The 26,473-nt window shown below is 52.6% G+C and overlaps 3 protein-coding genes across 9 annotated transcripts in view; 1 reads left to right on the top strand and 2 right to left on the bottom strand.

Moving 5' to 3' along the window:
• Positions 1 to 2,793, top strand: part of ADORA1 (adenosine A1 receptor) — a 142,514-nt gene extending 139,721 nt beyond the window's left edge. The window contains exon 4 of the mRNA XM_069545133.1: positions 831 to 2,793. Within this exon, the coding sequence (XP_069401234.1) occupies positions 831 to 1,470 (640 nt within the window). The 3' untranslated portion in view covers positions 1,471 to 2,793. The remainder of the gene's footprint in view (positions 1 to 830) is intronic.
• A 362-nt stretch (positions 2,794 to 3,155) lies between these two features.
• MYBPH (myosin binding protein H) lies at positions 3,156 to 12,473 on the bottom strand. 4 transcript variants are annotated; one of them, XM_069545129.1, is made up of 12 exons: positions 12,160 to 12,473; positions 11,098 to 11,262; positions 10,856 to 10,990; positions 9,956 to 10,123; positions 7,460 to 7,548; positions 6,909 to 7,104; positions 6,617 to 6,756; positions 5,920 to 6,079; positions 4,607 to 4,743; positions 4,311 to 4,497; positions 3,937 to 3,987; positions 3,156 to 3,416 (listed from the first exon to the last, which is right to left on the bottom strand). In XM_069545129.1, exons 1-11 carry the CDS (start codon positions 12,182 to 12,184, stop codon positions 3,971 to 3,973), a joined length of 1,419 nt encoding a protein of 472 aa, XP_069401230.1. In that variant the 5' UTR covers positions 12,185 to 12,473; the 3' UTR covers positions 3,156 to 3,416; positions 3,937 to 3,970. The 4 variants fall into 4 exon arrangements, with proteins under 4 accessions (XP_069401230.1, XP_069401227.1, XP_069401228.1 ...); XM_069545126.1 differs by lacking the exon at positions 12,160 to 12,473 and having other exon boundaries at positions 11,098 to 11,883; XM_069545127.1 differs by lacking the exon at positions 12,160 to 12,473 and having other exon boundaries at positions 3,156 to 3,474; positions 11,098 to 11,781.
• Positions 12,160 to 24,617, bottom strand: CHI3L1 (chitinase 3 like 1). 4 transcript variants are annotated; one of them, XR_011247607.1, is made up of 10 exons: positions 24,372 to 24,568; positions 24,124 to 24,153; positions 23,018 to 23,219; positions 22,442 to 22,498; positions 21,522 to 21,672; positions 19,472 to 19,593; positions 16,464 to 16,675; positions 15,806 to 15,988; positions 15,176 to 15,292; positions 12,160 to 12,481 (listed from the first exon to the last, which is right to left on the bottom strand). XR_011247607.1 is itself a non-coding variant. In XM_069545132.1 (10 exons), exons 1-10 carry the CDS (start codon positions 24,418 to 24,420, stop codon positions 12,416 to 12,418), a joined length of 1,101 nt encoding a protein of 366 aa, XP_069401233.1. In that variant the 5' UTR covers positions 24,421 to 24,568; the 3' UTR covers positions 12,160 to 12,415. The 4 variants fall into 4 exon arrangements, 2 of the variants coding, with proteins under 2 accessions (XP_069401233.1, XP_069401232.1); XM_069545132.1 differs by having other exon boundaries at positions 16,552 to 16,675; XR_011247606.1 differs by lacking the exon at positions 12,160 to 12,481 and adding an exon at positions 14,344 to 14,977.
• Between the last annotated feature and the right edge of the window lie 1,856 nt (positions 24,618 to 26,473).

Genomic DNA, 26,473 nt, shown 5'->3' on the forward strand with positions numbered 1-26,473 from the left:
TCACTCAAAATATGAGCTATGTAGAGGAAGGGGTTCTTTATCTTAGTCCCAGCACAGGGGCCAACGCCTGGCATGGAAAGCACTCAGAAAACGGATGACCACGCCCAGGCATGCAGGCCCGAACTGGGGTCCCCTGCATGCAGTCCTCAGTGACCGTCAGTCCTCTTTCTTGAGAATAATTCCCAATTAGTTTGGGGGAGGAGAGCTGGTTCTTGAGATGAACCCTTCAGGAGACAAGCATTGTACAATGGCTGAAAAAGGAGGGGAGGTTGGGATGGGGGTGGGGAGACAGGACGGAGCCATGGGAGGCAGGTGTGGGGGAGCTTTTTATGATAGTGAGTCAGCTGGCCCAAGGGGAGGGGTGGTTTGTTAATCATTTTGCTGTGCGGTCAGATAGGAAGCACAGGATAGCCTGCACCCTCCACGTGGCCTCGGGAAGAACACTTGACTACCTTGAGCATCAGTCAGTGGGCCCTCATTCTGATGGTGCTTTTCCACCACATGGGGACTGTCATGAAGCCATGATGAGGTCACCAGTGGGGGTGTGCCAAGTGCATATGAACAATTTTTACTTTGGTAATTTTAGTAAAACTCCTAAAAGAGTTCGTCTGTTATTTTCTTCTAGATTTTTCCCACCCTCAGCAGGCGACATGAGCCAGTGCATTACAAGTTCTGGCCTAAATTTTAGATCCCAAAGACTTTGCCCTCTAGCCAAAGACATGCACCTCCCCACTTACTGGGCCCTGGCTGAGCAAGGAGCTCCTCTTAGAGACCCCCGGGGTTGGGTGAACCGAGGAGGGGGCCTCACACTCTGCCCTCCTCTCCCTCAGGTACAAGACAGTGGTGACTCCTCGAAGGGCTGTGGTGGCCATCACTGGCTGCTGGATTCTCTCCTTTGTGGTGGGCCTGACGCCCATGTTCGGCTGGAACAACCTGAGAGCCGTTGAGAGGGACTGGCTGGCCAACGGCAGCGTGGGCGAGCCTGTGATTGAGTGCCAGTTCGAGAAGGTCATCAGCATGGAGTACATGGTCTACTTCAACTTCTTCGTGTGGGTGCTGCCCCCGCTGCTGCTCATGGTCCTCATCTACATGGAGGTCTTCTATCTGATCCGCAAGCAGCTCAACAAGAAGGTGTCGGCCTCCTCCGGAGACCCGCAGAAGTACTACGGGAAGGAGCTGAAGATCGCCAAGTCACTGGCCCTCATCCTCTTCCTCTTCGCCCTTAGCTGGCTGCCCTTGCACATCCTCAACTGCGTCACCCTCTTCTGCCCTTCCTGCCGCATGCCCAGGATCCTCATATACATCGCCATCTTCCTCTCGCATGGCAACTCGGCCATGAACCCCATCGTCTACGCCTTCCGCATCCAGAAGTTTCGAGTGACCTTCCTTAAGATCTGGAATGACCACTTCCGCTGCCAGCCTGCGCCCCCCGTTGATGAGGATCCCCCAGCAGAGAGGCCTGATGACTAGACTCTGCCTCCTGCCCCACCCTGGCCCACATCTGGGGTGTCTCGGCCCAGGGATCCCCTCCTTGCTATTTCACTTGTCTCCCTTGTCTCTCCCTGCTGTGGGCTATGGGCTGTGGGCTGTGGCTGAGACCCACCCCTCACGGTGCTGGGGGAGGTTTGGGAGGTCAGTCCACAGGGAGAGAACCAGGTAACCTGAGGGAAAGAGGAAAGTGGCTTGGGCCTCCCCATCTGCCTGATCAACCCAAGGCAGCCCAGTGCCGCAGCCTGAGTGGGCCTGAGACCCTGAGACTGCCGTGGGACCACACAGGCCAGAAAAGCAAGCTCAGCTCCCACAGCAGGCAGGACAGCGGCGTGTCTGACTTAGGTGCTGGGATTGCAGCCCTGGGACCCAGCTTAAGGAGAGAAGCACCCTGCCAAGATAGAGAGAAGGAGAGAAAGTGGATGTCCTGGCCTTGTTTTCTCTCCTGTTCTGCAGGAGAAGGTGGCCAGAGCCACCGACAGGCAGGAATCAAGGAGCCTTTGGTCCCCGCCTTCCACAACCCTGTGTCCCTGACCATGATGCTTGCCAGGGTGCCTGCTCTTCTCACCCCAGGGATTCCAAGGTTATACTTGTGAGAGGCAGAAAGAACAGGTCCAGAAATCATTTCCACTATTTGCTTTGTTCTCCACTTGGGCCCTGAGTGGGAGCTCCGTGCTCCCTGGAACTAGAGTGGAATGGCAGGTGTGGGCCTCAAACAGCCACAGGGCAGACGCATTGAGCCCTGATTCTTGCCCTGAGCACCCCAAGTGAGAGAAGGAAGCGTCATGGCTTGTCATCTAGGCCACCAGCTCTATCCGCTCCACCCCTCCTCTGTGCTGGGCACCCTCCTAGGTGACACCCCTCTTTGCTGCTTCTGGGGAACTCAAGACCTGTCACCTCTTGGGAACACACTGCCTGCCTGGGGAGGAGATGAACAAGGGAAAGTGGGCTGCCATGGGCACCGTGGGATGAGTGTGCCAGGCTGCTCAGGCCGGAGCAGACGCCCCTCTGGAGCGTGTGGACAGGAAGGTCCTGCCGGATTTTAAGTGCCCTCAGCACCCCTGGCGCTAGCACTATATTCACGGGCTTTAGGCTCTGTTGCAGTGTCTAGGCCTTTAGACTAGACCCTTCGGGAAGGGTCTACTCTTGGCCCAAACCTAAGCTCCTTATACAGAGGAGTGAAGGGCCAGGTTCTAAGTGTGAACAGCAACTCCAGGGCAGATTCCAGGCCCTTCCCTCTCTCAGGTGGAATGTCCCCTGGCTCCCAGGGAGGTCACTTGAGTAATAAAAGACTGTCAACCCTCATGGATAATGCACCCCACCACTGAGGGCAAGAGGCAACCTCAGCAGATAGAAATTGGTAGTGGTGTCTGGGGAGAAATTGACGGAATGGGGAGGGCATGGAGGTGTCTGGAGCAAGGAGGGTCTAGAGAAGGGAGTGTTTGTTCCTGTAGTCATCCTCTAAGGGCAGCAAACTCTGAATGTGAAACGAGATCCTAAAAGATCTCATATCTGGAAAACACCCATGAGATCACGAGACCCCTCCCACTGGACCTTCCTCACAGTGTCAGAGGTAGAGACTCCATCATGGGGACATATTCAGCCCACCCTCCTGGGGACACAGTGCCCATCACGCTGACTCTCACTGTCACAGAGGCACTGCACCATAACACCAAACACCTTTATTCAAGTGCTTCCCGCCCAGCATACGACTCTTTGCAGGAGGGCTCCGATCTTTGCACCTTCCAGGTCTCCTGGTGTCTAGAAGCCTGTCCAGAGGCCTGCTCGGCCCGCTCCCAGTGGAGGGACAGAGGCGAGGCAGGTACCGAGGAGCAAAGCCATCAGCTGTCGCTGTGGGGTGAATACCTCCGGCCTCTGAGGCGCTTGATTCTGGGCCTGGCAGCCCTGGCCCCTCAGGCCTGTGGCACCTGGCAGAGAACGTTTCACAAGTCCTGCTGGTAGGCAGAGCTGGGAAACGTGCGCCTGCTGAAGAGGTGATATGGGGGAAAAGTCCTCCCTTCCTGGCTCCCCTCCCCTCAGGCCCTAGACCCACAGCCCGGGCTCCAGCTCTGGCCCCCGCAGCTCTAGGATACACCCTCACCCATCCAGAACCTCAGATCCACCTGGGAAGGGCAGTCAGGGCACGGTTGTTTCTGCTACTTTTCTGGCTGAGGAAATTATCCCACAGGGATGCCCCAGCCTAAGGTCATTCAGAGTCAGGACTAGACCCTGTCCTGTGCCCGTCCCCTGGATGCCCATGCCTTCCAGGCCTTGCCAGCATCACACTACCGTGCTGGGTCTCCGGAGCACCACCGGGACTGTGCGGGTATCTTGCCTGTGGCTGCAGATTTATACTCAGAGCTGACTGCCACCCTCCCTTCTTAAGCCCACCCCTGCTCCAGGCCTCCACCCCCAGAGGCAGGAGAGAGGGTGCATGCAGTTACTTACCTTTCTCCTCTTCACAGCTTCCACCAGAGGCTCCTCAGTGTGTGGCTGAGGCTGGGAGAGACCTGAAGGTTAGAGCTCAGGGAGGGGGCAGGTGTCTGCTGGGGACCCAAGTGCAGGGTGGGAGATAGTGAGTCTCACACCCTCACCCCGTGAGCCGTGTGTCTGTGAGGCAGACTCCAGCCCTCCTTTTCCCACACTGGGCCACCCTCCCTCTTGGAAAGTCCTCCTGAGAGTCTGACCTCTATCTTTACTATCCTCATCTTGCCTTGATTTTCAGCGCTCAGCCTCATCTAGTCCAGCAGGAGAAAAGATGGCTTCTCCTGGTCTCCCATACATCAGAAGATTCCTAAAAAGCAACCTCTCTCAGTCCTCACCTTTCACCTCCAGCCGGCAGTCCACAGACGCCTCCCCCAGCACATTGATGGCCTTGCAGGTGTAAACTCCGGAATCAAAGGGGCTGGGTTTCCGGATCTCGAGGGTGCAGACACCTTGCTCAGAGAGAGCTCGGTATTTGGGGTCACCCTGGATGTCCATCTTGTTTTTCATCCAGATGATCTTGGCCTGGGGGGGCAAGGTCAGAGAGAGCTGGGAAGGGTGTGGGCCAGGATGAAGCCCCGGAAGGCCACCCTCAGGCTTAGGCAGAGTAGTCTGGAAAGATTCTTCGCCTCACCTTGGGTGAAGCTCGGACGCTGCAGGAGAGCTGTGTGCTGTAGCCGGGGGTGGAGGTGTGGTCAGCCAGGGGCTGAGTGAACGAGGGGGCTTCTGAGAAGTCTCGCTCAACAAAGCTTTTAGGTTTGGCAACAATATCTGGTTTCAGAGGAGAAAGACAGGATGAATTTGAGGTTACAGGAGGAGACCTCTTAAGACTGACCTCATCTGTTTTCCTGAAATAATCACTATAGCTTACACCTAGGTTTCCCATCTAATCTACACAGGATTCCTTTGGAAGGGTAGGTTTATCACCCCAGCTAACAGATGGAAAACTAAGACCCTTCATGGATGAGGGACTTGCCAATCTCACATAGTGAGTTTGTGGCTTAAGAGGTGGAAGGCCACATGCTGGTCGTGGCTCTTTGAGCAGAGAGCTGGTGGTCTGGAGGAAGACTGAGGGCAGGCGACAGTCCACTTCACCCCTGCCTCCACCACTGGAGGCCCATGGCAGGACCCCAGGCTCCTGAGATCTCCGGGAAGCCAACGTGCAGGAGCAAAGACAGTATCTCAGGGAGGCAGAGGAAAGCCAAACCCATGGGAGGACGGTGATACTGACTGAGGGGCCCTCAGTGGAGACTAAAAACCCAGCGAGTCCACGCATTATTTCTCTTTGTCTTCAGAGACTTTACTGGCTTTCTATTTTTAAACAAAACCTTTTTCCTAATTCTGTGCAGCTTAGGCTGGTGTTTAAAAGAGTGTGCTTTCTGTGGCCCACACGGACTGTGTAGGGCCCTTAGGCTCAACGTCCAAGTGACAGACAACGTGACAGGGAGAAAGGACTGGGAATTTCACGTTTGACGCAAGAGGACCACGTGTCTGTGTGGAAACAGTGAATATCCGCATCTCTGTCGTCCATCTATGTGGTGCTATATTAGAGTTGGGAGTTTGCTTTTGGCAAACTCGCCAGTCTACCTAACCACACACATTGTCCTTCAGAGTGGTGCTCTTGGGACACTGTACATGAGACCCAGTGACTGCTATGATGCCGGCAGCCACGTGGCATCTTTAGCATAAGTGCAGTCTCCCAAGGGGTTCTGTTCATTTGCGTGGTTTACTCTGATGTGTTTGTTGCGATCAGTCAACCACATTCATCTTTTATAGTCCCTCTGTGAATTGTGTGCGCATAGCGGTGGCCTGGGTGTGGAGAAGCAAAAGTTCTGGCAAGTGGACTCCTGTGAGACGCACCCAGGGAGGGGTGCCAGCACTCCAAGGGACGGAAGAGACAGGCGTGGTGATGCCTGGCTTGGTTTCTGGTCTTAGGCCCAGACCCACCTGTCTTTACGATGTGGGCGAGCTCCTCGGTGACGGCTGCTGAGGCGCTGAGTCCACACAGGTTTTCTGAGAAAACTCGGAAGGAGTAGGAGTTGCCCACGATGAGGTCAGAGACAGTGCAGGTGGTGGGGCGGCAGCGCTCGATCACCGTGAACCATTGCTGCAAGAGCCCGGGCCTGCCATCCTCACTCCCCATGCCCTCACCCTCCCTGCACCCCGGGGCCTCCTCCTCTGAGGGGCTTCTGGAAGAAGGCGACCTCTCTGGGGACCTCAGAGAATTCTAGAACCTTACTGATCCAAGAGTGGCCAGATGACCTGCAAAGTAAGAATCACCTGGGACCTTCAGAGATGTGTAGGATCTCAGTCCCCACCTCAGACCCACTGAATTAAGGCCTGCATTTTAGCAAAATTCCCAGGTAATTCACATGTACATTACATTTTCAGAAGCACTGCTTTAGAGCTTGAAGGGCCCCAGAGAACAGTCCTTGCAGTCTTCAGAAGGAAACTGAAGTCCAGAGATGAAAGAGATTTGCCAAAAGCCACATAGCAAGTCAGGATCACAGTGGGCAGACCAGAAGGCCTCAGTTCTGTACTCTCTGTGAATAGGCCTTCCCCACCACCTCGGCCACTTCCTCTCCCCAGACCCACCTCTAGTCAGGCCCTCCTCCCCACGCCACGCTGCTCAAGCAGGCCTCACCCTTGTCTTTCTGTCTGCCTTCTGCACCATGTAGCCCAGGAGCTCTGTGTTGCCTGTGTCCTGGGGCGGTGTCCACTGGAGGGTAGCGTTGCAGTTCCAGACATCCAGCAGTCTGATGCTGCTGGGGGGTCCAGGTTTCTCTGCAGGACCAGAGAGTAAGGAGGAGGGCTGGGCTCGCAGCAACCCCACCCTCAACACGATCAGGCTCCTATTGCTCTCTCTTGGCCTGACCCCTCTGACCATCAGTCCTGGGGTGGGGGAACCTCAGCCCTTGCCTCCCCTGGTCCCATACCAATCACCAGGATGTTGATGGCTGCTTTGGCCTCCAGGCCTTTCAGCTGCACAGTGAGCTCATAGCAGCCTGAATCGGAGCGCTGGGCTGAGCGGATGAAGAGGATGGAGTCCTGGTCCCCAGTGCGCACGCTCACCCGCTGGCTGTCCAGGGCATGACCGTTGTGTGTCCACGAAGCCTGAGGCTTGGGATTCCCCTGGGAGAGAGAAACTCTCTGAGTGGGAGCAGAAGGTGCCAGGCCCCACCACCGCTCCAGGGTTCTCTGGAGCTGTGCTCAAGGGAGCTGGCTGCACCAGCCTTGTCTAGGAAGGGCAGCAGCGGCTAGAGCCACAGGCGCTTCCTAGAGCCTCATCGTCCGGTTGTCCAGCCGGCCCCAGAGCCACCTGTCCTATTCGCTGGCTGGAGAACTGACTGAGTCATGTGTATCTTGATGGGTGGGTCTCAGCAGACCTCCAACAGAACCCTGACATTTTCTGGGCTCGTCCGATACACCTCAGGTGGGGCCCTGTATTTCCACCCAAGCTCTTACCCTGGGAGGGAGGCATACCCACCTGGAAGGGGATTTGCAGGTTAATCGACTCTCCCACCTGGCGAATGTAGGTCTGACGAAGGTGCCGGGGAACACGGATCTTGGGGGCCTCTGCATTAGAACCAGAGTCTAGGCTTAGCACAGCAGTGGGGCTACTGAGAGGCTTCTGTGGCAGGGGACGGGACAAACAGTGAGGCTGCGCCCCGCAGGAAGGCTCCTGGGATGCTCTGAGACTGCCTCCTTGTGGGCAGGGCAAAGCTCACTCCCCAGATTCAGGGGCCAGAATCCCCTGAGGCCCTTGGGGAGTTGAGAAACAGGAGGTTCCAGGAGGGCAGGGCCTCCACGGTGTGAACTGGTAGGCATCCTAGGCACTCCCTTGGTGCCCCAACCATGCCAGGCTGGGATTTGCCCTGCAGCCCTGGCATTCCTGGACTCCAGATGGGCCCTGCTGGCTCCCCGGCTCCCCCTGGTGGGGAGTGCGTGCGCACCTGTCGCCTGCATTCCCCAGGAAGTGTGGCCAACTCTGTCTCCTTCCTAATGCCTCTGCCCTTCTGCCTTGCACCAGCGCAGGCCTTCAGAGATGCCCCTGTGAGACCCATTTGCACATTGCTCTGTCCCCAATCAAGTAAGAGAACTGGGGTCTTTCCCCTGCTAAAGGGAGCAAGAGCAGGCATACCCCCTTCCTTCTCTTTTCCCTCCCATTACCTTTCAGTCTGCAGTTGGGAGGTCCTTCCTGACACCTTACTTCCGACCTGTGCTGTAGTGGAGAACCACCTTCCTGACCATCACCTCATTGAGTGCAACCACTGAAGCTGTTGGGTGTTCCACGGGGAGCTGTCACACCCTCACAACTCTGCCTAGGCGGGATTGGGGTGGGGGTGGCCGAGGCCCCTCAGTGGCAAACAGGTGGCAGCAGTTGGTTTGCGGTGTGCAGGGTGGAGAGGGAGGAGACAGCAAGAAGGAACACGGTGTCTCTGAGGATTAGCTGTGCAGGCACTTGGCCCTGGGAGCACCAGGGGTGGAATGTTCCAGAGGCAGCTGCAGGGGGCCAGGAATGCTTGGCAGCTCCAGGTGGCTGAAGAGGGACAGCTGAGCAGCTAAGGACTCTAGACAGGGTCCCCACCCTGCCCTGCCCCTGAGAAGGGCCTGGCTGCTCCCTGTTTATTCACTATCTCCTCCTGCCCTCTTCTCTCCAGGAAATCCCCTTCTTTCCTGCCAGAGGAATTTAATGGAGTAGTGGGTGCTGAGTCAAGCTGACTCCTCCAATGTTAGGCCTTGAGGTCGAAGGTCCTGGCCCCAGCAAGCTCTCAGAGTCCGAGCTCCCTGTGCCATCAGGGAGGGTCCAGGGTGCCTGCTAACGCCCCCTTCCCAGCCAGGATGGCTCCCACCACTTCCAGGCTAGAATCATACCGAGCTGCCAGGTGGGACCATGTCTCACCCAGACTCAAAGGATGGGCATGTACTCTGGTTTCGAAATTCACCAGAAAAGATTGCTTGCCACCTGGTGGGACAGGAATGGTCCTGTGTGGGAGTCAGTTCTAGAACTGCCACTAATAGTCTGGGTGACCTCAAGGGAGTCCTGGGGTGCCTTGGCTTGGCTGGACCAGCCATGACAGTCTATAATTCTATATTTCCTAGCCCTGTGGTTCCCACCTCTCTCAGACCTTAAAGCTGAAAACTATCTCCTTGAAATATTCCTTCAATATTTCCCTCTTTCTGGAGGCCTGTCCGGGCTGCAGGGTGCCCCTCTGCCTCCGAGAGAGAGGAGGGCAGGACAAGCAGGAAGGTGGAGGCGGCCTCGGGCCACCTGCTGGCCCATGTCTCTTGTCACTCTGGGGCTCTGGGCTGTCCCCAGAGACCTTGGATCAGACCAAATGACTCACTGCCATTAACAGACTGAAACCTGAGCAGCCTTGGGAGGGGAGCAAGGGTAGGCTTGAGGTTAATGCACCCTACAAATAGAAATCTTAGCAAGGAGACAGCAGCTGGCCTCCTGGGTTTCCAGTTCAGCACTGGCCTCTGGGGATGGAGAAACTTTCACAGGTCTTTTGCAGGGTGTTTGTCTTCTTTCCACTAGGGACGTGGTACAGTAAGAGGCAAACAAAGACTTTTCTCTGTTCCAAAACCTTTGGGAGAATCTGGAACCCAGGTCATATGAAATGAGCAGAAAGTGAGCTTCTATGGCTGCTGAAGGGATTACGATTAGATAGGAAGAATGAAATGACTCTAAGCGTTGGGACTCTTGAGGCAGGTGATCGGGGCAGCGTGAGCTTTCGTTTCTGGGGGTGGGGAAGCCCTTCCTCCAGTGCTTGAGAGCCGGACCAACCAGAAAATTGGCCTCTTTGACCTCCAGAGACTCCTTGCTGCCGAGGAACCTGGAACTTTCTTAAGGCAAGATGGCGCTAGCAGGTGGCTTGTGCACGTGAGTGTCGGGAAGCAAGTCTACCCATTGGCCTCCTTTTCTCCATCCACTAGCTACGGTGCCTGGGAAGGGCTGGGGAGCAGGGATAGGCTTTACCGATGGTCTCCTGGATGTGGACAAGCTGCTCCAGCACCGCTGGTGGGCCAGCCCCTGCAGAGCTCACTGCAGCCACGCGCACGAAGAACTTGTCACCTACAGCCAGGTTCCGCAAGGTCTGCTGGGTCACCATCATGGGCCGGGCATTCACAGGCACCCAGTCCAAGGCTGAGAGGAATGAAGACAACACAAGGCCCTGGCCCCATGGCCGCAGGCACCCTTTCTCAGTGGGGCTTCCCTTCTCACTGATGGTCTGAGGAAGCTAGCCTCCCTTTCCGGGCCTTATATTCCTTTTGCTCTCCCTCCTGGACTTCTCATGTGCCAAATGGCATCAAAGACACCTTGTGTCAGAACCCTTGAGTGGTGGCCAGAGATGGGGTTGCTGAAGCCCAGAGAGGCTTGGACACGTTTGCCAAGTCACACAGTAAGGTGGGGGCAAAGGCAGGAGCCACACTGAACTTGCGTGTCCCCGAGGTGGACAAGATGGCGGGGGGCAAGATGGCGGCATCAGGAGCTTGGCCACAGCCCCGCTCCTTCTCCTCACTGTTTCTTGTTCTAACTTAGGCCTCTCCCTCAGCTCTACAAGCAGGGTCCTCTGAGACTCAGCACCTCCTTAATTCTTACAGAGGAGAACCGCAGTGTCACCGACCCTTTTATCCTTGTTGCTCAGAGGCTTCCTGAAGCTGGAGGACAAGGCACCTGCTGAGGCCCGTTGGATGCCCTCCTGCTTTCAGAGATGTGTAGGTGAGCCAGACGCTGTCTTGAGGCTTAAGCAGACTGCCTCCACTCCCGCTCTGCGTCTCCCTCTGGTCTGACTCAACTGCAGCGTCTGGGGGCTTGACCCTACGGCCCCCCAGGCCCACCTCCCCTGCGCACATGAGGGCTTAACCCGGAGCTCACCTCCCTCTCGACGGAGTTCCAGCACATAGCCCTGAAGCCCCAGCCTCCCCAGCCTCTCTGGAGGCTCCCAGCTCACAGTCACCGAGCTCTCACTCACATCCTCCACGGCCAGCAGCAGCGGGGCACTGGGGACATCTGAGAGAGAAGCAGGGGGTGGTGAAGGGGTTTGCAGCCGAGACCTCGCCCCCCACCGCTCCCTGCCATTGCTGCCTCCCCCCTCCGCCCGCCCCAGCTCTCATCACCTTCACGTGGAAGTGCAGGGTCAGTGGCTGTGGGGGCTGCGGGGGCTGCAGAGGCTGTGGGGTCAGGAGGCTGATGGGCAGACTCCTGTGGCTCAGAAGCCTGCTGCCCCCCGGGAGCCTGCTCCCACCCAGGAGCCTGCAGAGCTGCCGTGTCTCCAGAGGGCTCTGTAGGGGGCACATGGGCAGACTCAGAGGCGGTCTCCTCCAGACCACAGGCAGGGGCCTCCAAGGTGGCTTTTTCTGTCATTGCGGTGCCTGATGGAGGGTCAAGCTGGAGTGTGCAGGGGTTTGCACTGGAGGAGCTGTGCTTCCAGGGTGCCTGGGACTACCTAGGTCCAGTCTTATATAGTCAGGGGGCTGCCCCACCCCCAAGCAAATGTTCCCAGCTGTGGGGTCAGGTCAGGCAGGGGGACCGAAGGGAGAGGGAGGCGCCTAGGCCAGGAATAGCTCTGGGGGAGGAACTTCAAGGGTCCCTTGAGGAACGCACAACCTCGTCCATCATCCCGATTGAATCTTAGAGACAGGGTTCTTGTGCCCAGATGGGAGGAGGGCACAGATCAGTGAGATGGGACGTTGCCGGGAGCCTATGCCAGGGGTCAGGGCATTGGGAACAAGAGATTCTATCTGGATAATGAACCCAGATCAGGCTCTGTGTGTTTGGCCTCTGCAGGGCCACTTGTGCTCAGGGCTTCTCAGCTTAGGTGCACACAGCTTGAAGCAGGCTTCTCTTAGAGCACTCCCAGCTTTGTTCCTGGGCTCCCACACTCCCCTAGTCCTTACAATCCCCAGGAATTTTCACTTGGGCTGTATGAGGCTGAGGGCCTAGAGAGGGAGGGAGCTGAGATGCCCAAAGTGGGCTGGATTGCAGGAAGTCTTCTAACAATGGGATCCCAGGAAGGGAGTCCAAGGCTCCAGGTTACCCAGTCTCTCAAATTCCTGCTCTGGACCTCAGTTTCCTCATCTGTTACAGAGGGCACTATGACAATCCCCTAGCCCTTGGGGTGAAATCAAGTCGTAAGACAGATCTGGAAGAGATCTTGGAGGAGGACAGCACTCAGAGACCTCTAGAGTCCTCGAAGCAGAACATGGCACGGACATTGGCATGCCACGGGGAAAATGAGGCAGGTATGGCCAGATTCCCAGTCACTCAGTCATTCATCCAATAAAACATTAAGATTTGTTGCTGGCGGGACTGTAGATAGGAGCACTCTCTTTGAAAAAAGTGAGATGGTATCCAGTCGAACTGAAAACATGTGACCCAGCAGTTACAGTCCCAGGAACATGCATGTAAACATTCACAGCAGCATTGTTGATAACATTAAACTTGGAGAACACAGCTCTGCCTCAGCAGAGGAATGCATAAATAAGTGGCGTATATGTGCACCTATAAACCAAAAATGAAATAAAGTGAGCAAACTTCAGCTACACGGTTGATCAAACAGACATAACAGGGAGCGAAAGAAGCTGGGCACAGAGAGTGATGCGACCCCATTCATACTCAATTCAAACTCGGGCAGCACCAGCTCTCTTCTTCAAGGGGCATCTTTAGGTGATAAGACCACAAAAGAAGGCAAAGAAGATTAGGATAATGCTTGCCTCTGGGTGGAGGGACAGAGATATGGAGTTTCAGAGGCATGAATGAGGTCTTGTTTCCTGTCCTGGGTAGTTTTACAGGCTTTCACTATATAGTAATTCTTTAAATTAAAAAAAAAATACATTTTGTGTGCTCTTCAGCATGTATGATATATGCTACCATTTTAAAATCAATGCCCGTGTAATTTATTTCAAGCCATCAGTCGCGTTCACACTCTGCCCCTTCCCCAGGGCTGAGGAGTATGGCCACGTCCCACAGTGGCTGTCCTTGTTGGGAAGGGCAGTGGAGGGCCTCAGGAGCCTCTCGATCCTGCCCTGCTTGTGTGCCCGGGCCCTCTGCTGGGTGAGTCAGAGTCCTGCTGGGCGGGATTCAGGTCCTGGAGACCCAATCCCCATCCCTGGCCTCTGACTCTGCAGCTATAAGTGAATGTGACTAACTCTGCGGGACCCTGAGTCAGCCCTGCAGAGCCTGTCCCAGGATGGGGGAAGGGTGGCCGGGGGAGGTGGGGAGGGGGTTAGCTGCACTGGAGGACTCACAGCTCCTGGGATTTCAAAGACCCCCGTGTGGTGGGAGGGCCGCAGGCACAGATTTGGAATGCTGGGCCCACTGGCCAGCAGTGAAATGCCAGGCAACCTTGAAGCTCTGGCCAAGTTCTCACTCTCTTTGCCTTTAGCTTGGCAGTGACCTTGGGATTAGTTGCTTCTGTCCTGCTCCAGCTAGTTCAGATTTCAGGGAGGCCGATAGGTATTTCCTTTCCCCACACCTCAAACTAGTGCCACAAGCCACTGGGCCAAGTCACAGATAATTCAGACATCCAGGAATCCACAAATAAATTCTCTTTGATTTGGGACCATGCAGATGAACCCTCTTTGGATACAAGGCTCTTGGAGTGTGCAGGAACTGTTAAGAACATTTCTACTTCATGAAGGCTAGAACCCTGGCTGATCTTCTGAGCTCATCCTGTCTGACCCACACTGTCTTATCTGGCCCCCACTTCATGTCCCAGGCTGGGCCAAGGAGCCTTGATTTCTGCATGGGCTGAGGGCTGAGTGTCTCCTGAGAAGAGAGAGACAGAGGGCTAGGCTACAGCCCTATGACATCTGACCAATTTCAGTCCAGCAATGAAAAGGGCTCTTCTAAGGTGATGAGCAACTGGTCACTAAGAGTGGGGAGCTTGGAAGGCCAGCTCTCAAGATCTGCAGAGACTCTAGACCTGGGATTGTGGGACAATGTGTGAGGTAACGTTGGTGTCTCCTTCTAACCCTGAGTCCAGGGTCACGGCTCTCTCTAACCTGGCCCTATATTGGCTCCTTCCCCTCCCCAGGGTGAGAAGAGATGAAGGGCTGGGATTAAAGGGTTTCCTTCCTAGTGTCTGCTAGCCCCTGGAAAAGGCTTCTTTCAACAAAGAATCGTATAGAGAAGTCTGGATGACAATGACTTTAAGATCTAGAAGGCCTCCAGCACTCTCGGGTTAAGTCCACAACTGATGAATCTGGTGATGCTTGCCGCTTTGGGGGATGCCCTGGAGGCAGCAGAGGACAGGGTGGTCTCACTCTCTGCACCTCGGGGCTCCCAAGTCTGAGAGAAAGGAATCCAGAAGAGAGATGGGAGGTGAGCCCAGTGGGGCCACAGATACTGAAGCAAGCGCCAACAACAGGTGAGCCTTGGTGCTTTATTGAGCAGGTGCAGAACCAGCAAGGGGAAGTGGGATGGAGACACAGTTATGTTCCCGGGAAAAGGTTTCAAGCTAGGCTTTGCAGACGGTGTAATTAGTGTGGTTGCTGCTTCTTGTAAGGCTGTGTGGCCGCAGAGCTTGCCAAAATGGCGTCCTTAGGCATCAGGCCCCAGGAGTAAGCAAGGGGAAGAAATCTCCTGGTGTCGGGCTTGGCGCTGCTGAGCATTCTCGTTCGTCAGCAGGTATGCGCTGACCCTGCACCGTGCGCTGTGCTGGCCCCGCAGCCCCACCCTGGCCTGCCCCTGAACCAGAGCTGAGCTCAGACTGCAGAGCCGTGGCCCTCACATGGGCCCAAAGAAGGGAGGCTGAGGCTCAGCGGGGCCCCGGCAGGGCAGGAGATCAGGCTTCTGGTCAGTCAGAGCCAAGTGTGAGCGGCATCTCTGCCCCACTGTGAGCCCAAGGGCAGAAGGCTACCCCTCAGCAAGCACATCCTTGACGGCACTCGTGAGAGGAAAGGTCAGGTTCTGCCCACAGAAGGTGCCCCGGAAGTCATCCAAGTCCAGGGCCCACACCATGGCGCCAGCCAGCTGCCTGTTCTTCAGGTACCGCGCCTGGTGGGGAGACCCAAGGCGGGCGTGGCTGGGTTCCCTGTGCCAGGGTGCACACGGGGGCATGCTATCTAGACTCCTCCGCAGAGGAGAGAAAAGCAGACGCTGGGACCCGAAACACCCCTGTAGCCAAGCCCCACCCTCAGTGCAGGGGGCGTCCCTCTCGCTTTTTATCTGGTGGGTGTGGCCTTGTGAACATACCTTGTTTTTGACGCTCTCCTGATCGTCATATGCCACCCACTGGTTGCCCTTGGTGGCATAGGGGACCTGCTGGTCATGGAATCTGTGGGTGGTGGCTCCGTGGAGGAAATCACAGATCTGAGCAGAGAGAGAACAGGGCAGTGGTGGCTGGAGAGCTGTGCTGAGACGTTGCCGGTCTCTGTGGGGATGTTACCTACCCCCCCCCCAATCTATTGCAGCCCCTTGCTTCATCCTGCAGCTTGCACCTGCCCCTAGAACCTGCAGATTTCACGCAACTTTATTTAAAATAGATGCAAATATCCCAGGATTCTGTGGCTGTTCTGCACTGACACTGAGGATTGGCCAAGGCAACTCAGAGCAGCAGAGGTTGGGTCAAAACGAAAGAACTTACCTCTTGGCCGTTGCTTTATCCTGGGCTAAAAGGAAAGCCTCAACTTGGTGGCCAGAGGGGATGAAGATGTGATGTGCCTGCCCTCCTCCTCCCTCCTCTCTACAATGCTAGGTCTGCTGGAATTTTTTTTTTTTTTTTTTTTTTAATTTTCAAAGGAGTAAAGTGGGGGTGATTTGGAGGGTCACCTTCCCCAGGGCTGCTGATGCTGTGGGAAATCTTACCTTCTCCCTAGCTCATACCTCATAATAGGCAAGAATCCCTTTCTCCTTGGTGAACCGGCCTGGTATTCCTGGCCCTGAGATGGGGGCTCCCACATCTGTCTTGGAAGAGGCCAGAGTGAAGCTCCTCCCGAAAGCGGGGATGCCCATCACCAGCTTGTTGGCTGGAGCCCCCAGCCTCAGCATGTAGCTCACCGCGTAGTCCTGGGTGTGGGCAGGGCAGGACAGTTTGAGCAGTTAGTCTCGGAGGGAGAAGGTCGTGCAGTTCCCACTGCTGCCTTGAAAGGAGTTCCAGGTCTAGATGCATCTGGAATTCCCTTCCTTCTGGGAACTTATAATGTCAGTCTAAAAAGCACTGTACAGTTTCCATCCCAAAGGAATCCTCTTAGGTGTAGGAAGAGATGCTGTTTTGTAGTTGCAGAAACCAGGTGACTGGCTCACATTTCACAGCAAGCAAATGGCAGGACTAGACTAGACGCGTGGCTTCTCGGCCCCCAGCCCTCGTTTGCTCTCTCCCATCTGCCCTGTGCCTCCACCCTATAGGCCTGTCAGGAGATATCCTGATTCTTTATTTAAGAATCACCTCCTCAGTTCCCAGAGCTGTGGAGAATGAATGAACTTCGTGCCTCAGATTCCTCATCTGTGAAATGGGCCCCTAACCCCTCCCTTACAGGATTACCAAGGAATGGAGAGGTTGGTGTGTGAGCTCCAGCAGGTGGCAGGTCTTTGTGGCCCCCTCTCAGCCTTCCCTCCTTCGGGACACTCACAGCATTACTGAATCTGTCAGAACTTGCATCTTCCTGGCCTCGAAACAGGGGGCTATGATGTCCTACTGTCTGGCGCCAGGCTCCATGAAAGTCATAGGTCAAAAGGCTGATGAAGTCCAAGTGTCTATAGAAGAGCGGATGCAGGGCAAGGAGAAAAGTTTAAAAGCACACCACGCCAACAGAATGTGAGCAAGAAAAACAGGCAGTCATTAATCCAAAATCTGGTAGAACCCAGTGACCAGAAATAGGCTGCTGGATACAGGCTCTCACTCAGGGCCCCACAGGAGCATTCAAAGCAAGAACAGGGCTCTTCCTATCTGCTCGCAGGACACAACCGGGAGCTGCCCTCCAGCACATCTCAATCCCTACTCTCCAACCACATTCATCTTTGAGAAAGCAGATTAATATCATCAGTAACTAGCCTTGTGGGGAAAGAGCAGGACCAAAGGATGGCCTGAAACTATGATTCCTTGTAATAGGGAGTAAGCTTTCTATACACACAGATTAGGGGTCTCCAGATGGATTGCATGAATATGAGCTTTAGGTGTTCGGGGCAAATGATTGAGAGCCACTTCATTCCCACCCTCTAAGTGATCAATGATCACTTGACCACTGTCAATGATCAAGGCAAAGAAATAGAGGGAAACAATAGAATGAGAAGGACTAAATATCTCTTCAAGAAAATTAGAGATACCAGGGGAATATTTCATGCAAAGATGGGCACAATAAAGGGCAGAAATGGTATGGACCTAATAGAAGCTGAAGATATTAAGAAGAGGTGGCAAGAATACACAGAATAACTATACAAAAAAGATCTTCATGACTCAGATAATCACAATGGTGTGATCAATCACGTAGAGCCAGACATCCTGGAGTGCAAAGTCAAGTGAGCCTTAGGAAGCATCACTATGAACAAAGTGATGGAATTCCAGTTGAGCTATTTCAAATCCTAAAAGATGATGCTGTGAAATTGCTGCATTCATTATGCCAGCAAATTTGGAAAACTCAGCAGCAGCCACAGGCCTGGAAAAGGTCAGTTTTCATTCCAATCCCAGAGAAAGGCAATGCCAAAGAATATTCAAACTACAGCACAGTTGCACTCATTCCACATGCTAGTAAAGTAATGCTCAAAATTCTCCAAGCCAGGGTTCAACATTATATGAACTGTGAGCTTCCAGATGTTCAAGCTGGATTTAGACAAGGCAGAGGAACCAGAGATCAAATTGCCAACATCTGTTGGATCATCGAAAAAGCAAGAGAGTTCCAGAAACACATCTACTTCTGCTTTATTGACTATGCCAAAACCTTTGGCTGTGTGGATCACAGCAAACTGTGGGAAATTCTTAAAGAGGTGGGAATACCAGCCCACCTTACCTGATTCCTGAGAAATCTATATGCAGCTCAAGAAGCAATAGAACCAGACATGAAATACCAGACTGGTTCCAAATAGGGAAAGGAGTATGTCAGGTTCTATATTGTCACCCTGCTTATTTAACTTATATGCAGAGTACATCATGTGAAATGCGGGGTTGGATGAAGCACAAGCTGGAATCAAGATTGCTGGAAGAAATATCAACAACCTCAGATATGCAGATGACACCACCCCAGAAGAAGAAAATAAAGAGCTTCTTGATGAAAGTGAAAGAGGAGAGTGAAAAAGCTGGCTTAAAACTCAAAATTCAAAAAACTAAGATCGTGGCATCCGGTCTCATCACTTCATGGCAAATAAATGGGGAAACAATGGAAACAGTGAGAGACTTTATATTTTGGGCTACAAAATCACTGCAGATGGTGACTGCAGTCATGAAATTAAAAGATGCTTGCTCCTTGGGAGAAAAGCTATCATCAATCCTAGATTGATTAAATTAAAAAGCAGAGACATTACTTTGCCAACAAAGGTCCATCTAGTCAAAGCTATATTTTTTTCCAGTAGTCATGTATGGATGTGAGAGTTGGACTGTGAAGAAAACTGAGCACCGAAGAATTGATGCTTTTCAACTGTGGTGTTGGAGAAGACTCTTGAGAGTTCCTTGGACTGCAAGGATTTCCAATCAGTCCACCCTAAAGGAAATCAGTCCTGAATATTCACTGAAGTACTGATGCTGACGCTGAAGCTGAAGCTCCAATACTTGGGCCACCTGATAGGAAGAACTGACTCATTTGAAAAGACCCTGATACTGGGAATAATTGAAGGCAGGAGGAGAAGGGGATGACAGAAGATAAGATGGTTGTATGGCATTACCGACTTGATGGACCTGAGTTTGGTAATGGACAGGGAAGCCTGGCATGCTGCGGTCAATGGGGTTGCAAAAAGTCAGACACGACTGAGTGACTGAACTGAAGTGATCAATTAAAGCAATTATAGCAATTAAAGCAATGAATCTACATGTGCCTGAGACCCTAAAGAAGATTCTAGTCAGAGTGAAGAGTCTTTGTTTCTTACTCTTGGGTTTCCTAAGATCCATATCTTGTTCCACCAAGAAGCCAAGCTGCTTGGCTGGAGACTGCTCATCGCCACATGCATAGGAGGCAAGGCGAGGAGAAGGGACGGATGGATAAGAAAGGGGAGTCTCTGCAAGACAGAGTCCCTTGAGGACTCTCCAGGGCCTAGAAATGAAAGGTATTATTAACTGCTGCTTTGCCCTTCTAGAGACTAGTGACTGGCTCATTTGTATAACTTTCTCTACTTCTTTTCCTGCAAGCATACATTCATAACAATTTTCTCAACTGATCAGCACAATCTCCCAAGTGAAAAGAAAAGATAGGGATTATTATACCCCTTTTGACAGATAGGAAGGCTAAGGCACAGAGAAGTGATGTGACTTGCTCAAAGTCACGCATCTCTGGAGAAATTGGGACCAAAAGCCCAGTCTTCTGATTGTACATAGACTGCAAAGGCAGAGTAGGTCAGGAGACTTACCGGGATATCTGGGCGATGTCATAGCCTCTGTCAATAGCAATCTTCCCTGCGGACACTGCTGCGCTGAGCAGGAGCTGCTCTGTGCCTGCTTGGGCTTCCCTTACAAACTCAGCCTTCATTTCCTGGTGGGGAGAGAGGCAGGTGAGTGACAGCAAGCCTTGTGGAGAAAGATCTTTGAGCATGTCATTGGCCTTCCCTGTCTGCTGTAATCTCCAACCAGACTGGAGCTTAGTGGGAATGATAAACTGGTCCCATCTGCAGGCTCACCCATCCTTTTCCTAAAAACAGTTTGGGCTGATCTCATCCCTACACCCCATGTATACTCATCAATATTCAATTTTTCTTTATCCTGCAGGGACCATGAGAATAAAGAGTGATCCCACTTAGCCCACAGATAGAGCTGGAAGACATTTGCCTGTTGGTCTGTGCTTTGTTCAAGGTAGTAAATGAGAAGACAAAGTTACAGTGATTCATGTTGATTGTTGTTCAATCTGTTCTACTCTGTTCAGTCACCAGGTTGTGTCTGATTGTTTGCGACCCCATGGACTGCCGCACGCCAGGCTTCTCCATCTCTTGGAGTTTGCACACGTCCATGTCCATTGAGTCAGTGATGCCATCCATCCATCTCATCCTCTGTCACCCGCTTCTCCTTCTGTCTTCAATCTCTCCCAGCATAGGGTCTTTTCCAATGAGTCGGCTCTTCACATCAGGTGGCCAAAGTATTGGAGCTTCAGCTTCAGTGTCGGTACTTCTAATGAATGTTTAGGATCAATTTCCTTTAGGATTGGCTGGTTGGATCTCCTTGCAGTCCAAGGGACTCTCAAGAGTCTTCTCCAGCACCACAGTTTGAAGCATCAATTCTTCAGTGCTCTGCCCTCTTTCTGGTCCAACTCTCACATTTGTACATGACTACTGGAAAGACCATAGGTTTAATTATATGGACCTTTTTCGGCAAAGTGATGTCTTTGCTTTTTAATACACTGTCTAGGTTTGTCATAGCTTTCCATCCAAGAAGCAACCACCTTCTAATTTCAAGGCTGCAGTCACCATCCATGGTGCTTTTAGAGCTCAGGAAGAGGAAATCTGTCACTGCTTCCACCTTTTCACTTTTTGTTTGCCATGAAGTGGTGGGACTGGATGCCATGATCTTGGGTTTTTGAATATTGAGTTTTAAGCCAGCTTTCTCACTCTCCTCTTTCACCCTCATCGAGAGGCTCTTTGGTTCCTCTTTGCTTACTGCCATTAGAGAGGTATCATCTGCGCATCTGAGGTTGTTGATATTTCTCCCGGCAATCTTGATTCCAGTTTTTAATTCACCCAGCCCAGCATTTTGGATGATGTGCTCTGCATATAAGTGAAATAAACAGGGTGACAATATACAGCCTTGTCATAGTCCATTCTCAATTTTGTACCAGTCAGTTGTTCAGATGCTAACTGTTGCTTATTGACTCACATAGTTTCTCAAGAGACAGGTAAGATGGTCTGGTATTCCCATCACTTTAAGAATTTTCTGCAGTTTGTTATGATTCACACAGTGAAAGGCTTTATTGTAGTCAATGAAAAAGAAGTAGATGTTTTTCTGGAATTCCCTTGCTTTCTCTATGATCCAGCGAACGTTGCTGATACTGTGAACAATTTGTTTGATTGCTCTGCCCCTAGGGTAACTAAAGGTGCTTGCGCTGCCCCCAGATGGAGTTGAGTATCCTGATTTAGTGCATGCTTGGGAGTGTGCCGTGTCAGTTTGAGAATGAATAGAGGACAATGATGCTCGACTAAGTGGCAGTGAGGAGTAGGTGCTCTGGTTAGCGAGCGCTGCCTCTTAGAACCCCAGCCCACCTCCCACTGTTCAGAGGATGTCTTCCCTGCTGTGTCAGACCTCAGGACACAGACCTGTATGTCTCACCTTTGGCCCAGATCTCAGGACTCTGCAGCAAGGAGGCTTCAGTCTCCCCTTTCCTGCCTCAGGAGAACGTGCCCAAAGATAGCTTCCGCCCTCCCCACTCCTTGGTGCTCCCCACCTCCATGCCCCTTTCCCCGGCCCGACCAGCACCTTGACCAGAGCGGTGAGATGCCGCTTGTCTCTCCGCCCGGGGTAGAGCCATGCTAGGTCCAGTCCATCAAAGCCATGGGTCCGCAGAAATGGTGGCACTGACTTGATGAAAGTCCTGCGACTCTGGGTCTTGGAAGCTATTTTGGAAAATCTAGAACCAAAATCACCACAGTAGAGTACTCAGCACCAAAATGCTGGGTGCCTTGGCCCTTTGGAGTGGTCTCTGGGGCATGTGCAGCTGGGAGCCTGAACTCACACAGCTATAGGAGGGCATGGGTGGGACAGGACCCACTTCTAATCATCTTATTAATAGAAAGAACATATGCATTATAATCAGATATCGCTGGCTCTGTCACCTAGTAGCCAAGCCATTTTGAGCAGATTATAACCTAAGCCTCAGTTTCCTCATCTGTAAAACAGGTATAAATATAATATGTCACAGTACTATTATGAGGATTACATGTGATAATGGTTGGACAGGATGCCTGACTCATAGTAACCATTCAATAAATGAGAGCTGTTCTAGCCATTACTTTAACTCTTTTTAAAGCTGCTCCAATTCTACCCACTCCAGGAAGTCCTCCCAGGGTCTCCACTCCCAAATTCCCATTCATTCCATCTCGCTCCTTCCAACCCTTAGGACAGTATCCCCTCAAATTTCTTTGTGTTCATGTCTGAGAAGTAGTAAAAAGAGCATTGGCAAGAAATCAGAACATTGGCTGCCGTCTTGCTGTGTGTCTCTTGGCAAGCTCCTTCCCCTTTCTGGGCTCTGATTTCATGATTGCACATGGTGCAGACTCCTGACAACCATTCACATCCCTGGGCCTGGCCATTCTGGGGTCCCTGTGACCTTCATCCCATGGGTGTAGAGAAACCTATACTTCCTCTTATCCCATCGTCCTCTGGGGGATGCATCCTACCTTTCAGGACCGAAGTTCCATCCTCCAACAGATAGGAGGGTCTTCAGCTTGGGGTTCCTGTGGGGCACAGAGAGGCAGGAAGGCTGGTGTTGAGTGAAGTTGCTGTGACACGGGGTGGCCCCATGTTTAGGAAGCTGTAGTAGGCTTCTAGCTTCGGGTAGAGGCTGAATCAGGCCTCCAAGGCCCTTCCAACATTGAAATTCCCTACTCTAAGGTTTTCTAGGTGTCTGTGGCACTTATTCTGAGACGTGTTGCCCATTTTTGTTCCCTCCAGTGGGAAGCCACGATATGGCAAAATAGAACCATGAACATTTTCTCTGTGGAGAGGTACCTTCAGGGGACAGAAAGAGTTTCTTCTCCCAGGGGAGTCCAGCTATGCCTTTTTCTGCAGGCTTCTTCTATATCCTGACCTCTGCCCTCATCACTTCCTCCCATTTGAGCCAAGGCCCTCCAATTCTCCACCCAGAAGTGAGTCCCGGGGACCTTGCCCATCCCCTTGCTCAGGCATACTCTACCCTGAAACCAGCCCTCCGCACCCTCCATCTTTCTCCTGCCCTAGCTAGCCAGTGGCCCAACCTGTTCTTGAGTGTGTTCAGTGTGTCATAGAGCGTCACGTCATTCCACTCCCAGGTGTCGATCTCATTGTTGCTTATGTTGGCAAAGCTGTAGATGACGTGGGTGCACAGGAAGGGGTCGATGGCATCTGGGAAGCAGCTCCCATCACCCTCCCGGTACTGGGACCAGCTGGTGTAGTAGCAGATTAGCTTGTATGCAGCACCTGAGGAGAAGGCTAGGGTGAGCCCCGGGCCACGGCTGAGCCAGGGACCCTCTGGCTGAACCCTGAGCTGAGCACCAGTGGGGTTTGGGGGCAGGGGTGGGATGGACGGGTAGAATTGTGAGCATAGTTAAAATTCTCAGTGAAAGGAACTGGCTCAAGGGAGTTCTCTGTCTGGTGAAAATAAAACCTATTTTGAAAATGCTTAGGAAAGATCAAACATGGTATATAAATATACTGCAGACTAAGAGCAGAACACTATATGGAGTGAGGGGGCCCTGATGGATAAAGATAAAATGGGACTTGGTGCAAGTGAGGAAGGTTTCCTGGAGGCTTTGAAGGAGAGGAATGGCCTAGCCCCAAAGAGCCAGTGTTAGAAGACCTTTGCCTTTCAGGAGTCCTTGATCTGAGAGGCTCTGGCCTGTCTCTTCTCTGCCTTCATGGGGGAGGTACCCCTGACTTGTAACCCACCCAGAATGGCAGTCTCCGGGCCCCTCAGTGCATCCTCCTAGCTGGGACACAATAACCCAGAGGACCGGAAAGTTCCCACTCTTCTTTTTCTAATTTCTGCTGCCGCAGAGCAGGCCTCTTCTGCCCTCTTGATTGGAGTGGGCATCACTCATGCACACTGTTCCTGAGCTCCTGCTAGTGGTTCCCACTAGGCTATTGGTTGAAGGCTTCACTGAACCTGAGCCTTTGAAAGTTTTTAATTTTGAAAAATTTTAAATATACAGAAAAGTTGAGCGTAGTATAATAAACATCTATATACTCATCACCTTGGTTTAACAAATGCTAATGTTTCTGAGCCATTTGAATCACAGAAGAAACTGGGAAAAAGTGCCAAGTTCTCTTCCATATAACCCTCACCACACCCCCACCTTCCATGACTTAAAAGAAGGTTACTTACAGCTCTGGAGCAGCACCAGGACCACAAAACCTGAAGGGAAATCCAGGATGAGACCGTCTGCAAGCACCTCTGGCCCTCCCTCCTGCAAGCACCCGCCCCACCTCCAGGAAATCCAGGGCCTCTTCACATCAGGCACCCCCTCTCTCTCCCTTGGCTCTGCACCGCCCCTTCTCCCGCCCACTGCCTCTCCCCATAGCAGGTAGGAGGCCAGCCTCTGCAAGCAGCAGCTCTGCGGCCAACCCAGAGACCTGTCCGAGCCGCCCTCAGCCCCATCCTGGCTGCGGCAGAGGAGGGCATGCGCGGCCTCTTCCTCCGGTTCAGGTTCCTGCTCCCCAGCTGCCTGAGCAGGCCGCTTCCTGGGCCTCCAGCTTCCTCTTATATGTACCCTTCTCCACTCCCCTGCACCGCAATCCTCCCTTTACAGGAAACCGAGCTGTGTGTCAGTGAAGGAACTGGCAGACCGAAGTGGCGGGGGAGGAGCACTGTGGGCCACTGGAGGTGGATTGGGAAACCCTGGAAAGTCTTGAAAACTTGGGCCAGGTCTCCCTGGGGCATCTGCCGGTAGAACAGCCATTAGACGGATGATCTGGGGGCTCCTGGGGCCAGTGACTCAGCCTCCCGCTCACTTTTCTCCAAAAGCCGGCAGTTCCCCTGCTTTTCTGGAAACCCCTACCTTTGCCTCTCCAGCCCTCTGTCCAGGCCCTCGGCCAGGCTGAAACTGGGCACAATTGAATTCTGCAATGCGCAGCACCTCCAAACAAGGCTGTTATTTCTTCTCTCCCTGACCCCGGCATCACCCTGCCTGACCCTCTCTCCTCCTCTCTAAGCCTGTTTCCCATAGCAGCCTGAAGGTCAAGGTGAGGGCCACAGAGCCTCTCAGCGACTGACATGCTGATTGTTTAACAAGGAAAGCTAGAGAGGAGTGGGAAGTTGCTGGGGGGCACTCTGAGACCTGCTGCTGCTTTCCCTCCATTTGGAATGCCAGTTACAATGAATGAGAAAGAATTTGGCAAGTCTGAGGCTTTGGTGAAGTACCAAGAGGTAAAAATGCAGACAACTCAGTTTCCCCCAGGAGCAGATCATCTCAGAAGATCAATAACCTCCATTCCCTCAGCTCCTCTCTTTTGAAGCCCAATGATACCACCCCTTTCTAGATCCTTCGGTGATAAAATTTTTTTTTTTTTTTTGGTCACTCTTCAGATAAGAACAAAACTTAACAAGGCTCTGCATGATTTGTCCTATTTGTGGATACATTTTGAGCCAAAGATCCTGGACAACTCCATTCTTCGTAGGCTCTAAACAAAATAATAGGCAGGGAGTGAAAAATTCAGAACTCCAGTTGCTGGAATAGGTCAGAGGGCTTCTCAATAGATACCTTTACTTTTACACTAACATTAGGTGCTAATCCGATGTCAGCCACACTGCTTCCACAGCCCTCTCTTGGTGGGGTCTGTCCCTCTGTGCACATCTCTTCCTTCCTCTCCCTGTAAAACTGACACAACTCTTCACTGAAAGGAACAGTCAGAGAGCAGTTTGTCCAGAGTCATACTCATGAAAACTAAAGGGTCATTGCTTCACCCTTTTTAGGCAAATAGCCTTCTTTTGTACCCTAGATAATTGACAGAAATGATAGTTCATAACAACCTTTCTTGGTTTGGGGCACTGGGAAATAGACTTCTTCTAATGTCTAATGGAAATATTACAGTGGTAGTTATGTGAAAATTTTCATAACAGGGTGCAGGATGTTAAGAAAACATCTACTTTCACTCTCCTCCTTTGTTAACAATTATTTCATAGGCTTAGATTGGCCCATGTGCTCTCCTAAACCCAGTTCATTAGTTCCACACTGTCGTGCATGAAAGTGGCCGGAAGTGGCCAAGACATTCCCTGGGGCTGCCCCAGCAGGACTGGCCGAGGGTCGCCGGGCACCTCCCAACCTCATCTCATGCCCTGCCCCCTCCACCCCCTGTAACCCAGCCATTCATTCCATCTTTCTTTTTTTACTTTTTCTCTATGCCACGTGGCATGTAGGCTCTTAGTTCCCCCACCAGGGTTCGAAACCAGTGGAAGCACAGAGCTTTCACTGCTGGACCTCCAGGGAAGTCCCAATGCCTTCTTTCTTGAACTTTCTTATATTTGCTCTGCTCTCTTCCACCACACGGCTTTCGTATATGCCATCTACTTGCATGTCAATAACCATGAAGGGCCTGAGATTTTATACTACTCGCGAGCTAACGAGACACACAGCCACAGTCTCACGGATTCCGACAGAAGACACAGAACCTTAGGGCAGAGACAAAGGCCTTTTCATGTCACAACAAGCAGCATGAACTTCATGTCTGCATCATTT

This window comes from Ovis canadensis, chromosome 12, assembly GCF_042477335.2.
Source record: "Ovis canadensis isolate MfBH-ARS-UI-01 breed Bighorn chromosome 12, ARS-UI_OviCan_v2, whole genome shotgun sequence".
In the NCBI taxonomy this organism is placed as follows: Eukaryota; Metazoa; Chordata; class Mammalia; order Artiodactyla; family Bovidae; genus Ovis; species Ovis canadensis.